Source organism: Sapajus apella, unplaced genomic scaffold, assembly GCF_009761245.1.
Source record: "Sapajus apella isolate SASKATOON/1434 unplaced genomic scaffold, GSC_monkey_1.0 scaffold36, whole genome shotgun sequence".
Lineage (NCBI taxonomy): Eukaryota > Metazoa > Chordata > Mammalia > Primates > Cebidae > Sapajus > Sapajus apella.
Window position 1 is genome coordinate 26,164,900 of NW_022436976.1, and position 11,374 is coordinate 26,176,273.

At 39.6% G+C, this 11,374-nt stretch overlaps 1 protein-coding gene across 2 annotated transcripts in view; it reads right to left on the reverse strand.

The window, feature by feature from the left end:
- The window catches only part of HOOK1 (hook microtubule tethering protein 1), a 63,564-nt gene extending 55,178 nt beyond the window's left edge, over window positions 1-8,386 (reverse strand). Inside the window, exons 1-2 of one of the 2 annotated variants that reach the window (XM_032296841.1) lie at window positions 8,066-8,367; window positions 1,091-1,176 (exon numbers count right to left, since the gene is read on the reverse strand). In XM_032296841.1, the coding sequence (XP_032152732.1) occupies window positions 1,091-1,176; window positions 8,066-8,131 (152 nt within the window). In that variant the 5' untranslated portion in view covers window positions 8,132-8,367. Of the gene's footprint in view, window positions 1-1,090; window positions 1,177-8,065 lie in introns of both variants that reach the window. The other variant, XM_032296842.1, reaches the window with a different exon arrangement.
- Between the last annotated feature and the right edge of the window lie 2,988 nt (window positions 8,387-11,374).

An 11,374-nucleotide genomic window follows, 5' to 3' on the forward strand; every position in this document is an offset into this window, starting at 1 on the left:
TAAAACATTTAAGAAACATTTTAAAAGACAGAATAAGAGTATGGCATATTTTAAAATAACTGTCACCTCCCTCAAAAGTTAACATGTTAAGTTTGTCTTTTAAAGTGTTAACCATAAATTAGCCATTAAATCACTCTATTCACAATAGATCATTTTGAAGATTCTAAATAAGTAGGATTCTAATATCATTTTAATTATGTTTCTAAGACAGGCATAGGATTTTTGCTAACCCATCTAAAAGGCTTTCAATATCAATCATGGTAAATCTATATAACATGATGGCGACAAATAATCTGACTATAAAACAATGAAGCAGAGAGAGGGTTCTGTCTCAAAGTAAGCTAATATAAAGTTGTTATAATTATTAATTAATAATTTATGAGTACAGAATTGACCTTGTTTGTCCTACTTAGGGTAGAGCTCATATTATAGACTGTAACCCTAACCATTACACAATGTGGACAAATATTAGGGGAAAAATGGATTTAGAAACTTTTGATATTATATGCTCATATAAAATGGGTCTAGCCCAAACACAACCACTTTTTTAGTTAAGGTTTACCTGTAACTGTGACTTCAAATTCCATTCATTCCTCATTTCATTATTGGTAAACTCATAAATTAATAATATTAATTCAGAAATAAATTTTAAAATTTAATACTTTAAATTTTTTTTCCAAATTCAATATTTTATGCTTCAATAATCTCTAAAATAATAATCTCCATGCAAGGATATCTTAAAATGACAACAGTACAACCAAAGAAAACACCATAAGCAATTATATCATTCACTTGTTTCTTTCATAGTTTTAAAATAGTGTGAACATGCCCATAACAAGTTCAAAATAAATTATCTTGAATAAATAAGAATCCTGATCAACACGTTCGGTTAAGGTGTATCTCTATGAACAAGCGAGGAATAATGTCCCTAGTTATTCCCTAGTTGCAAGAATGCCTTGGTGCCATATTCCTGAATATGTCACTGGATAAGATGAAGTTTCGATAACCTTTGGAAGTCAAGTCTAAGTTTTCTTCCTTGGTATTCAATAGGTTAACAATGCTTTTCAGGGAGAGTCTAACCACTACTCACATTTGATGAAGAACTTGTGCCATGGCAACTCCATTAGTCAGCTGTTTGACATCTTGACAAGGTGAGGCAGTATTGAATGTCTGCAGCTAAAATGACATAAAGCAAATGACCTTACTGCTTCTTTATGCCTATAAGGTAGCATTACAAAATAAAAACATAAATTGAAAACAGAAAAAAAAAAAAAAAAAGTCCTGTTTGGTTTAAACGTACACCTGGACAAACAAATGGAACTATGCTAGTATGTCTCTATGGCTGTGTAACTTTATAAAAATAAACTAAACATGTCACAAAATCATGCCTAAGGCATTATAACACATTGGTGCGATGGATAAAGTAATACAGAATTTGGAATATACAAAGCCAGGTATATAACTCTAGTCTTGTGTTTTGTCTATATTTAGCAGAATATCAGAAAAAGAACTTCAAGAAAACCTAACATTTGCAACTTAAAATTTCACTCACATCATATGATAGAAAAACAAAGGCTAGAAATGTCAAGTCTAAAGCTACTTACAGTTGATCCATGAGTTCTGAAATGTCAGGACTTCTGCTTCATATCTAAAAATTAGCCTTACATCTTGAAGAGTCAAGGCCTATCTACCATGCCGAGTTGTTTCTATCTATTTTGGCTTTAGGTATACTAACTTTTCACATGTATCTGTTAAACATTCATGTACACATTGAAGAGAAGTGGAATATTATCTTTTACAATAAGCAAATATGAGATAGAAAAAATTTTAGAAAGCAAATTACATCAGAACTAAGATGGATATGTTTCCTGGAGATGTAATCTCAACTTATAAAGACCTTAAAGTAAATATACTATGATTCTCTTTTGCCACACATACTCACCCACTTCACTATTCAGTAATAATTTCTTAGTTTACCATTTAACTATCTTAATCCAATAAAATTCTCTCCCCCCATAATTCACTTTTAATGGTTTTGTGCATTTTGAAATTTGGCAACTGGTAATTCAGATCTCCATTATCTAACATAATGCAGATGAATGATACCGGCAAACAAAACGTAGCCAGTTACTTTCAAAGCACACAGAGACACTACTAAGCTCCTACTCTATGTGAGACACTGTGGCATATGATGGGACTACAAAGGACAATCACCAGGTTTCTACCCTTAAGGTAGCTTCAGTCAAGAGTTAAGGAGAGGAAAAAAGACATAAATCATTTCTAGACAATATGGTAAGTTCCGTGATTATAGTATGCACAAAATGTTCTGCAAAAAATGGGTTTGTCAATCTAATTAGGGTTTGTATTTAGGAAAGACTTCTTGGAGATGATTTCTGAATGGAAGGGCTAGAGGGGTGAGTAGGATATTTTCTAAATAAAGAAAGAGTCAAGGAATGAAAGCTTCAGGAAATACGGATACAATAAAAGTACAGATACATGAGAAGACATATTATTTTTAGGCAAAACGCAGTTTAGTATCACTGGATTTGCAGTGCAAAGAAGGCTGGGGAAAAGGTGACAATTAACAGAGTTAAAGAGACAGGCAGGAGTCCAAAGGGCCAAGACAAGAAGCTTAGACTTGTTTTATACTTAATGGCATTATCTACATAACAGGAAATAGAATAGTTTCTACCTCACAAGATGGCTGGGGAATTAAATGAAATACACTTATATCAGGGACTGGCATGTGGTATGAGCTCAGCAGCTGTTAGCGCATAGGTATGAATCAGGGTTTCTCCAAGTATAGGGTCTAGAAACAATATGCATCAGACTCTCTAGACATATTAAATAAGAAAATCCTCAAGTGATTCCTAAATATGTCATTTTTTGAGAACCATCGCTCTGGTTAATGAAAAATCACCGAAAAGTAATAAGAAAGACTGACATTCTTTAGTATATTTTGGAGAGCAGCACAGTGACACAGAGTAGCTTCATGCTTGAGTCGGGCAGACCAGTTAGAAGTTTCCTGCAATGGCTCTGATGACAAAAATAGATAGCATAGAGGGAATCAGCATAATGTTGACTGAGAGGATATGATGAATTAATAGAATACTTAAAATATAAAATAAGAAGTATTTTGCATCTGGGTGGATGTAGAGGAAAGAGAAACTCCAAGGCTTGGGGCATTTTTAAAGGAAAATAAACTGTGACTTCCACTTTTCAGTCCTTCCAACTTACACATTAACTTTTAATGTGTAACTTAGAAGTGACATCATTAACTTTTTACAAAATGGATATAATTCATGATTTTAAAAAGACAATTTCAGAGGCACAGAAGATTAGGCAAAATTAGGAGTACACATGCTAAGGGACTGCCTCCATGACCACTATGTTCAGATTAAAATCAATTTCCCCTCCTTACAGCCATGGACATTGGAGTGCCTCTGAGAAGTTCTTAAAATAGCTGCAAAATAAATTAGAAAACGGTATGTAATTTCATTTGGCTCAATTGAAAGGCTTACAACCAAGAACAGTGAATAAATTAAAAAGCTTAGTGGGGAGGCCAGGTGCAGTGGCTTATGTCTATAATCCCAGCACTTTGGGAGGCTGAGGTGGGAGGTCACTTGAGGTCAGGAGTTCGAGATCAGCCTGGCCAATATAGTGAAATTCTGTTTCTACCAAAAATACAAAAATTAGCCAGGTGTGATGGCGCACACCTGTAATTCCAGCTACTACGGAGGCTGAGACAGGAGAATCACTTGAACCAGGAGATGGGGGTTGCAGTGAGCCGAGATCGTGCCATTGCACTACAGCTTGGGTGACAGGGCAAGACTCCATCTCAAAAAGAAAAAAAAAAAAACGTGGGGAGAGTGAGGTCAAAGCAGACAGACAAAAGAAAATGTATTCCTTTTTTTTTTTTTTTTTTTTTTTAGGCGGAGTCTCACTCTGTCACCAAGGCTGGAGGGCAGTGGCACAATCTTGGCTCACTGCAGACTCCTCCTCCCAGGTTCAAGGAAATCTCTGCCTCAGCCTCCTTAGTAGCTGGGATTACGGGCGCCCACTACCATACCCGGCTAATTTTTTTTCTATTTTTAGTAGAGATGGGGCTTCACCATCTTGGAAAATGTATTCTTTCAAACTTAAGTCTTTTTAGTGAGTGACCCAAAAAGGACAGATAGGGCACCCACAGGTGTCCATCACTAAACACAGTCTGGCAAATAACTACTTTACTTTCTTCTATATTAATAAATCAACCAAATAATCAGAAATGTGGAAATGCTGTTCCTAAATTACTTCAATATAAATGTCACAGAAATCAAGGAAGATGAAGTTTTCACAACTGGCAGCCAACAAAAACTCAATCTTAGATCAACTTTATTTTCATATTTTCCTCCTCTAGCTCCTCATTACAAAAAGACAATCATTGCTTTGAGTTTTAAGATCTTCATAAAAATAATTCAACTTTTAATAATATTCTAAATTTGGGTATATATTATTATTCTTTCCTTCATCTGCCTGTCAAAGAATGCAAGAACCAAGAAAAACATTTTAAAATATTTGGTCCAACCTTTTAATTTTATTGGCGAGAGGAAGGTCCAAAGATATTAAACAAATTTCCCATGTCACAGAACCAGGCAGCAGAATTAAATTTATCTTTATACAAACATTTCTTCCAACTCTCATACATGTCCTCCACCATATAAATGATGCCCATATTTACCATTTTGCCCTGAATTTTCTGCTAAGTAGCAATACAGTATTTCTAAGAACCAATTATTTTAAGAAGGTGAGTTCCAAATCATAAAACACAATTAAAAAAAAAAAATTCACAAGATGCATCCCTTCACCTAACCAACTTTTCTTGACGACTTCTCTAATTCTGTTCTTGGCTCCATTCTCCTCCTAGTGCTGAAAAAAGTTATTCCCAACTGTCTTATCTCCATGATTTGGCCCCATCATAAGTTTTTAAAATCTTCTATCTCTGGGCCAGGGTTATCACGACAAATGTATATGCTCCACTATCTCCCTCTAATCTGTAGCTGAAGGACACCATTTGTTTTACTGCTAGTGGCTCTTCCCTGTGTCTGAAGAATGAATTTCCCCGATTTGCGCCTGCTGAAATCCAACCACCATCTATGATCCAGTTAAAAATCCACTCCCGAGTATTAAAAAAAAAAAAAAAAAGCTATATCATACTTAATGGTGAAACACTAGTCTCTGAGGTCAGAACCAAGGCAGTGATATTTACCATCACCACTTTGATTCAGTGTTGGTGTCGTATTGGCAGCAATTGTTAGTGTTCTCCTAGGGACAGAGCAGAAAATAGGTCATGTAAGAGCTCTGATCCCAAAAGCCAACTGGATTACTTTAGAAAATACTGTGTTATAGATAAGAGAGAAAGAGGTTAACTGGTTACAGTGGAATAAGGGTGGGAGACAAATAGGTCACTACTTTCAAAATAGCTGTAACAAAGAGTCCCTGAAAAGCAACATCAGCCCCAAGACCTCAATGATGGAAGCAGTCAAACACTGGAAGAACTAGAAGGAGAATATTCTAGGTAGAGGGGGAAAAAATCCCTGATGCATTAAAACAGCTTAGCTTCTTCGACAGATAGAAAGTCAGTGCAGCATGATGGGCTTGAAGAAGTGTTGCTTGAGGCGACTTTGGAGAAAGTTGGGTAGGTGAGGTAAGATCAATAATGCAGTTGCTGGCAAAGGCAAAAATAATCAGTTAATTTTCTTTAAAAAGACAGTAAATTTCACTGGACATCATCTAAAGAGGATTAAAAAAAAAAAAAAAAAAGCAACAGAGAACCAGAAATCAAGACAATATAATTTCACAAAGGAACCATCAAGTAAGAAAAGAATAATATAACACTTACTGAATTTAGCAAACTTGTAATAAAGTGAAAGCCACAGAGGAAAGAAACTCAAGTGTGGTGGGTTGAAGATTAAATGAGGGTGAAAGAAGCATAAAGGGTGAGTATAAAACAACTCAAATTTGACTGTGAAGGAAAGGGGAAGTGCAGTATGATTTTAACATGGAGGGGTGGCTCTTTGTTCTTTTTTTAAAAGTGGGACTATGTCAGCAAGTTTATATGTAGAGAGAAACGAGCCAATGGAGACAAAGTAGATGTAAGTACAACAAGGGAACAAATAATACAGTAATGTTTAAGAGGATGTGGAAGGGATGGAGTTTAAACCCAGAGCCAAGGATAAGGAAGTGGTCACTTGCCAGAGAGGAAGAAGAGTTGGGGGCACAGGTAGAATACTGATAAAGATCTGCTAAGAGGACTGTGAGAGAAACTGTCTGGTTATTCTTAGGCATGGGCAATCTTATGAGAAAAGGTGCATTTGGCAGTAGCAGCATTAGTGGAGGCAACAGTTTGCAAGGTCATTCAATTTTCTCCACAGTGCTCAGCAGCCCAAGAGAAGACTGAAGCAAACAACCAATTTTACTTTGTTATCTATAATTCTTTATCATTTGGTTGAAAATATTTTTGTAGCCTTTAAGGAATTTTACCTTCCGCCGTAATTACACACAGCTCTGGCTACCACTCCAGCCCTCCGCAGCCTAGCTCAACATTGGAAGTCAATAAATTCTGGTTAAAAGAATGGATACAGTCACATAATATTTTAAAATATTGCAACACAAAAGAAAACTCTGTGCTTCTCCACCACCCCACATGTAAGTCAATGACATCATAAAGACCAAGTTTAACACTTCAGTCAGATGAGGTTTACAACAACAATGTAACAGATTCAGATATACCCTTTAATTAGTCTGTTTTAACAAAACAAACCATTAAAAGTAATGTTGCCTTGTTTCATGACAGTCTTAAATACAGCACTTCCACCCTAGTAACTCTTTCAAATGAAAATACAGTTGAACGGTTACCTAATTGCTTTTAACTCACAAACCCTAAATATTTGCATTCCACTAAAAGCAAAAGTTATTTACCTACAAAGTGTAAAAGTCGCTTTAAATTATGGTTATTTCCAATAGACATCACACACTTCCATAAACCTAACTTTCTCATTCTTTGGAATTAGATGCATAGGAAATCACTAGGGAATCTCAACCGATTACAGCCTCCTCATCCAGTCTGTTTACATTCCATTCTGTACACACTCCCCTACACACAACTCAACAACTGGTTTGGGATGAGCATCATCAACAGCACCTTGTGGATCATCAAGCACCATCCTTGCTCAGTATGGGTTAAGAACCGCACCTGAATGCCAGCACTGATATTTAAGTAACTCTAAGAGGTGGGGACGTCATTTTACTGACAGGAATACTGAACAATCTGGAGACAGACATGCCTGTCCAGACCAAACACAAATTAACAAAAATCCTAAACATTCATAAATCCTAAAGAAAAATGCCATCTCATTTTCTTTAAAGAAAATGCTGTCCATTTGGAGGAAGAGGGGGCTAGTGAGAAAAAAGGAAAATGAGCCCCCCACTCCTATCTTTTTCTCCAGACAGGAAATACGTGGAAACATCTCTTTGAAGCGGCTTCTACAAAATAGGATGTTCTAGAGTCCTGAAAGAGCACTAGTCTGGGAGCTAAAACAGCCAGCCACCTCCTGGCCACCTGTGTCCAGGTAGAGCAAGGTGGTTTGGGGCTGCAGGGTTAGGTTTCGGAAGGGGTCTTCAACACCCAAGCGGACGAAGGCAAGAGAGTCAGCGATCTAGGAAGTCCGGGGCTCCGGGCGCTGTTGAGGGGGAGAAAATGGGCAGCGGGGAGGAAAGAGGATGGGCGCTTGGTTCATACCCCAGCTGTTAGGGACACCATGCAGGTCGAATCCTCTGGCTGAAGCCAGAGCCACCACCGTTACACTCCCAAAGCTTCCTTTACCCCCACCCCCGGACACCAACCCGTGCACACACACCTGCCCGGCGACCCGCAGGTGGCACCCTCTCGGTCAAGGACGACACGAGGCGCGACGGGCAGGGCGCGCCGGGACCCCTGTACAGGTGGCCCCCGCTCATCTGGGAGAACTGGGCGCCCCGAGCTCCTCGCCTCAGCCCCCTCGCCCCCTCGCCTCCTGGCACTCACCCAGATCATGAGGCTATCGCACAGCGGCAGCCTGGGCTGCGGCGGCGGCTGCTGCGTCTCCTCCATGGCCGGTGCCGCCGTCGATGACGCCGCGGACACCGAAGCTCCCTCCTCCCAGCGCTCCCCCAGGAGCCGCCGTCCACGACCTCCTAGCCCCCAGGAAAGCTCGGTACCGGGCCCGTCCCGCGCCGCTCACGCGCGAAACCTCGCGCTGCCAACGTGGCTGGCGTCACCCCCTCCTCACCCGCCCCCGCCTCTCTCCAGCGGTCGCCCCCTCCCCCGGCTGGGCCCCGGCCGCGCTGCCGAGCACCTGAGCCCCGCCTCCTCTCACTCCTCCCCCCTCCCCTCCTCCCACCCGTCCTGCCCACTCCCGCACACCTCACCCCGCCGCCCTGAGTGACCTGAGCGCGCACCAGTCACAGAGAAGGTAGGTTCCCGGCGGGGCGGGCGGGGCGGGGCGGGGGCGGGAAGAACCGGGATAGGTTGCGCAGGAGGGATTGCTCATTGGGCGTGCCCTCGTGGGCTCCGACCAATCAACGTGAGACAAGCCTGAGCCTTGGGGAGGGAGCGAGAGTGAGTGGGAAGAGGTTTATGACCTGGCAGGTGCAGTGAGGGCGGGGGCGGGAGGTTGAGCGCGGGAGGCGAGCGCGCTTGCGCGGCGGGGATTGGTGAGGCTGAAGCCTGCACAGCCCGGGAGTGGCCGAAGTGGCCGAAGTGGCAGAAGGGGCAGCAGGGCCCCCGCCGGGCTCAGGTGTCTTCCCGCTTTCTTCGAGGTAGCACGCCGCCTGGCTACACCTGTAGAGGCTCACATTCTGCTTCCAAATTGTCTTCAGAAATAGATCTTACGGGCCGTGCGCCGTGGCTCACGCCTATAATCCTAGCAGTTTGGGCGGCCGAGGCGGTGACTCACCTGAGGTCAGGAGTTCGAGACCAACCAGGCGAACAGGTGAAACCCCATCTCTACTAAAATTACAAAAGTTAGCCGGGCCTGTTGGCACATGCCGGTAATCCAAGCTACTTGGGAGGCTGAGGCAGAAGAATGGCTTGAACCTGGGTGGCAGAGGTTGCAGTGAACCGAGATCGTGCCATTGCACTCCAGCCTGGACAACAGAGCGAGACTCCATCTCAAAAAAAAAAAGAATGAATAAATAAATAAATAAATCATACCCATGAATTAAAACTCTTCGAGGAAGGAAAAGTCTTCTAGGCACTCATTGGAAAAGGGTGTTTTCATTTGCACACGTGGCAAATGTGCCACATTTATAAGAAAAATGAAATCCGTCAATGCTTCTTAAATAAGCTCTCACGGGACCATATATCATGAGTAATTTTATTTTACATGGGCAAAAGGCAAGACCATTTCCAAGTAGCAAAATAAATGAAATGTTTTGAAAATCATGGAAGATATCAGTGTACCCATTTTCCTTTGGCAGTTGAAAATTTGCTTTTTCTGAGAATGTTGCAGGGTAGAAGGGGCGCGGGGAGGTGGCCTAAAATTGGAAGCTCTCCAAGGTACTGATAGATGGCTTAGGTTATTGAAAAGGGCTAGACTATTTTTAGTTTTGCTGTCACTTCACTCATTCATAAACTCATCAATTCATGCTCTGAGTAAGAAAACAGCTGTCTTTTTTTTATATCGCTTTTTTATATTTAGACACTGAAAGTTTAAAACTGATGGACGACTGCAATTAAAAGCCCCCAAGTGTAAATCAGTCTCATTCTACAAATACAGTACATGTGTTTGCTATTGACTCCCTTAACATTATTCCAGAACTTTCTTAACGCCTCCGGAGTCACTTTATATGCTAGGAACATTGGTAATGTGATTTAATGAAAACTACAAGATTTAGGAACTGAAGACCTGGTATGAATCTTGACTTTATTCCCCACTGGTTGTTCTCCTATAGCCCCCAACCTCCACATCCCTAAGATCATTGTAATTAAAATGTAAACATACATGGTAAATGTAAATTGTAAACTTTGCAAATGAGTTACTATAAATATATATACATATGGGAACTTCTCAACATATTTATCATTGAGAGCCACAAGTGACTTAATTACTCAAATAAAATAATTCATGAGAGTAACTGGGAGGCAATTAAGTTATGCTTCTGGACTTTATAGAGGGTAAATTATCAGGGAAGGGAAAATTTGACAAACTTTATCAAGAAACTTCAAAATATCCATATCATTTAAACTCATTATTCCAATGTATTCTGCTTCCCAGTCATAAATTCTACCGAAACCATCAGAAGTGCATTCGGACGCTTTGAACAATGATATGTATGGCAATGCTGTGTATTGATCAATTGTATAATTGATTGATACAATACCCAATAAGCAAGAAAGGCTAAATATTTTACAGCAGATTCCATGCTTTGGAGAATATTTAACTCAGGAAAGTTGTCACAATGTATACTATTAAATAAAAATTAGATGAAAGCAACCATATGACCTCAATATTATAAATATAATTTATGTATTTTAATATATACACAGCAAGACTACAAAGGAATAATCATCCAACTGTTGTTATTTATAAATGAAAAATGACTATTTTTGAAATCTTTCATATTTTCTAGGCTTTCTACAATTATCTTATATTACTTTATAATCAGAAAAAAAGGGCTTTAGAAGAAATGCTAAATACAACATGGGTCATCATTTCCATTAAATTGGCATTAATCCTTTAGAAGTTGGCATCCATGTTTGGAGAGTGGAGTGAAACTAACTCTTCAACCCTAGCTGTGGGATTATAAATTGATACAGTCTTTCTGAAAAGATTTTTGACAATATATATCAAAAGACTTTAAAATGTTCAAAGTCTATAAGCCAACTATTTCATTTTCAGAATCTATTCTAAGAAAATAATCATATGCCAACAAAGTTATTGATTGCAGTGCTATTTATCAAAGCAAAAAGAAAAGAAACAGCTATGAATGTCTGGAAGAGAAGTGATTAAACAAAGTAATTTACATGTATACAATGAAATGTTTCATAGCATTAAAATATTTTAAAATAAGTTTAATTACTCAGGAAAATGCTTATCACATAATGCTAAGAAAAAAAGTCATCATGGAATCTGTGCATACAGCATAGATCCCAACATATACATAAATACATAGGCCAAGTGCAATGGGTCAAGCCTGTAATGCCAGCACTTTGGGAGGCTGAGGTGGGAGGATCGCTTGAGTCCAGGAGTTTGTGATCAGCCTGGACAACATGGTGAGACCCTGTCGTTATATTGAATAAATAAAGAAATGTGTGTGTGTGTGTGTGTATATATATATATATGTATACATATAT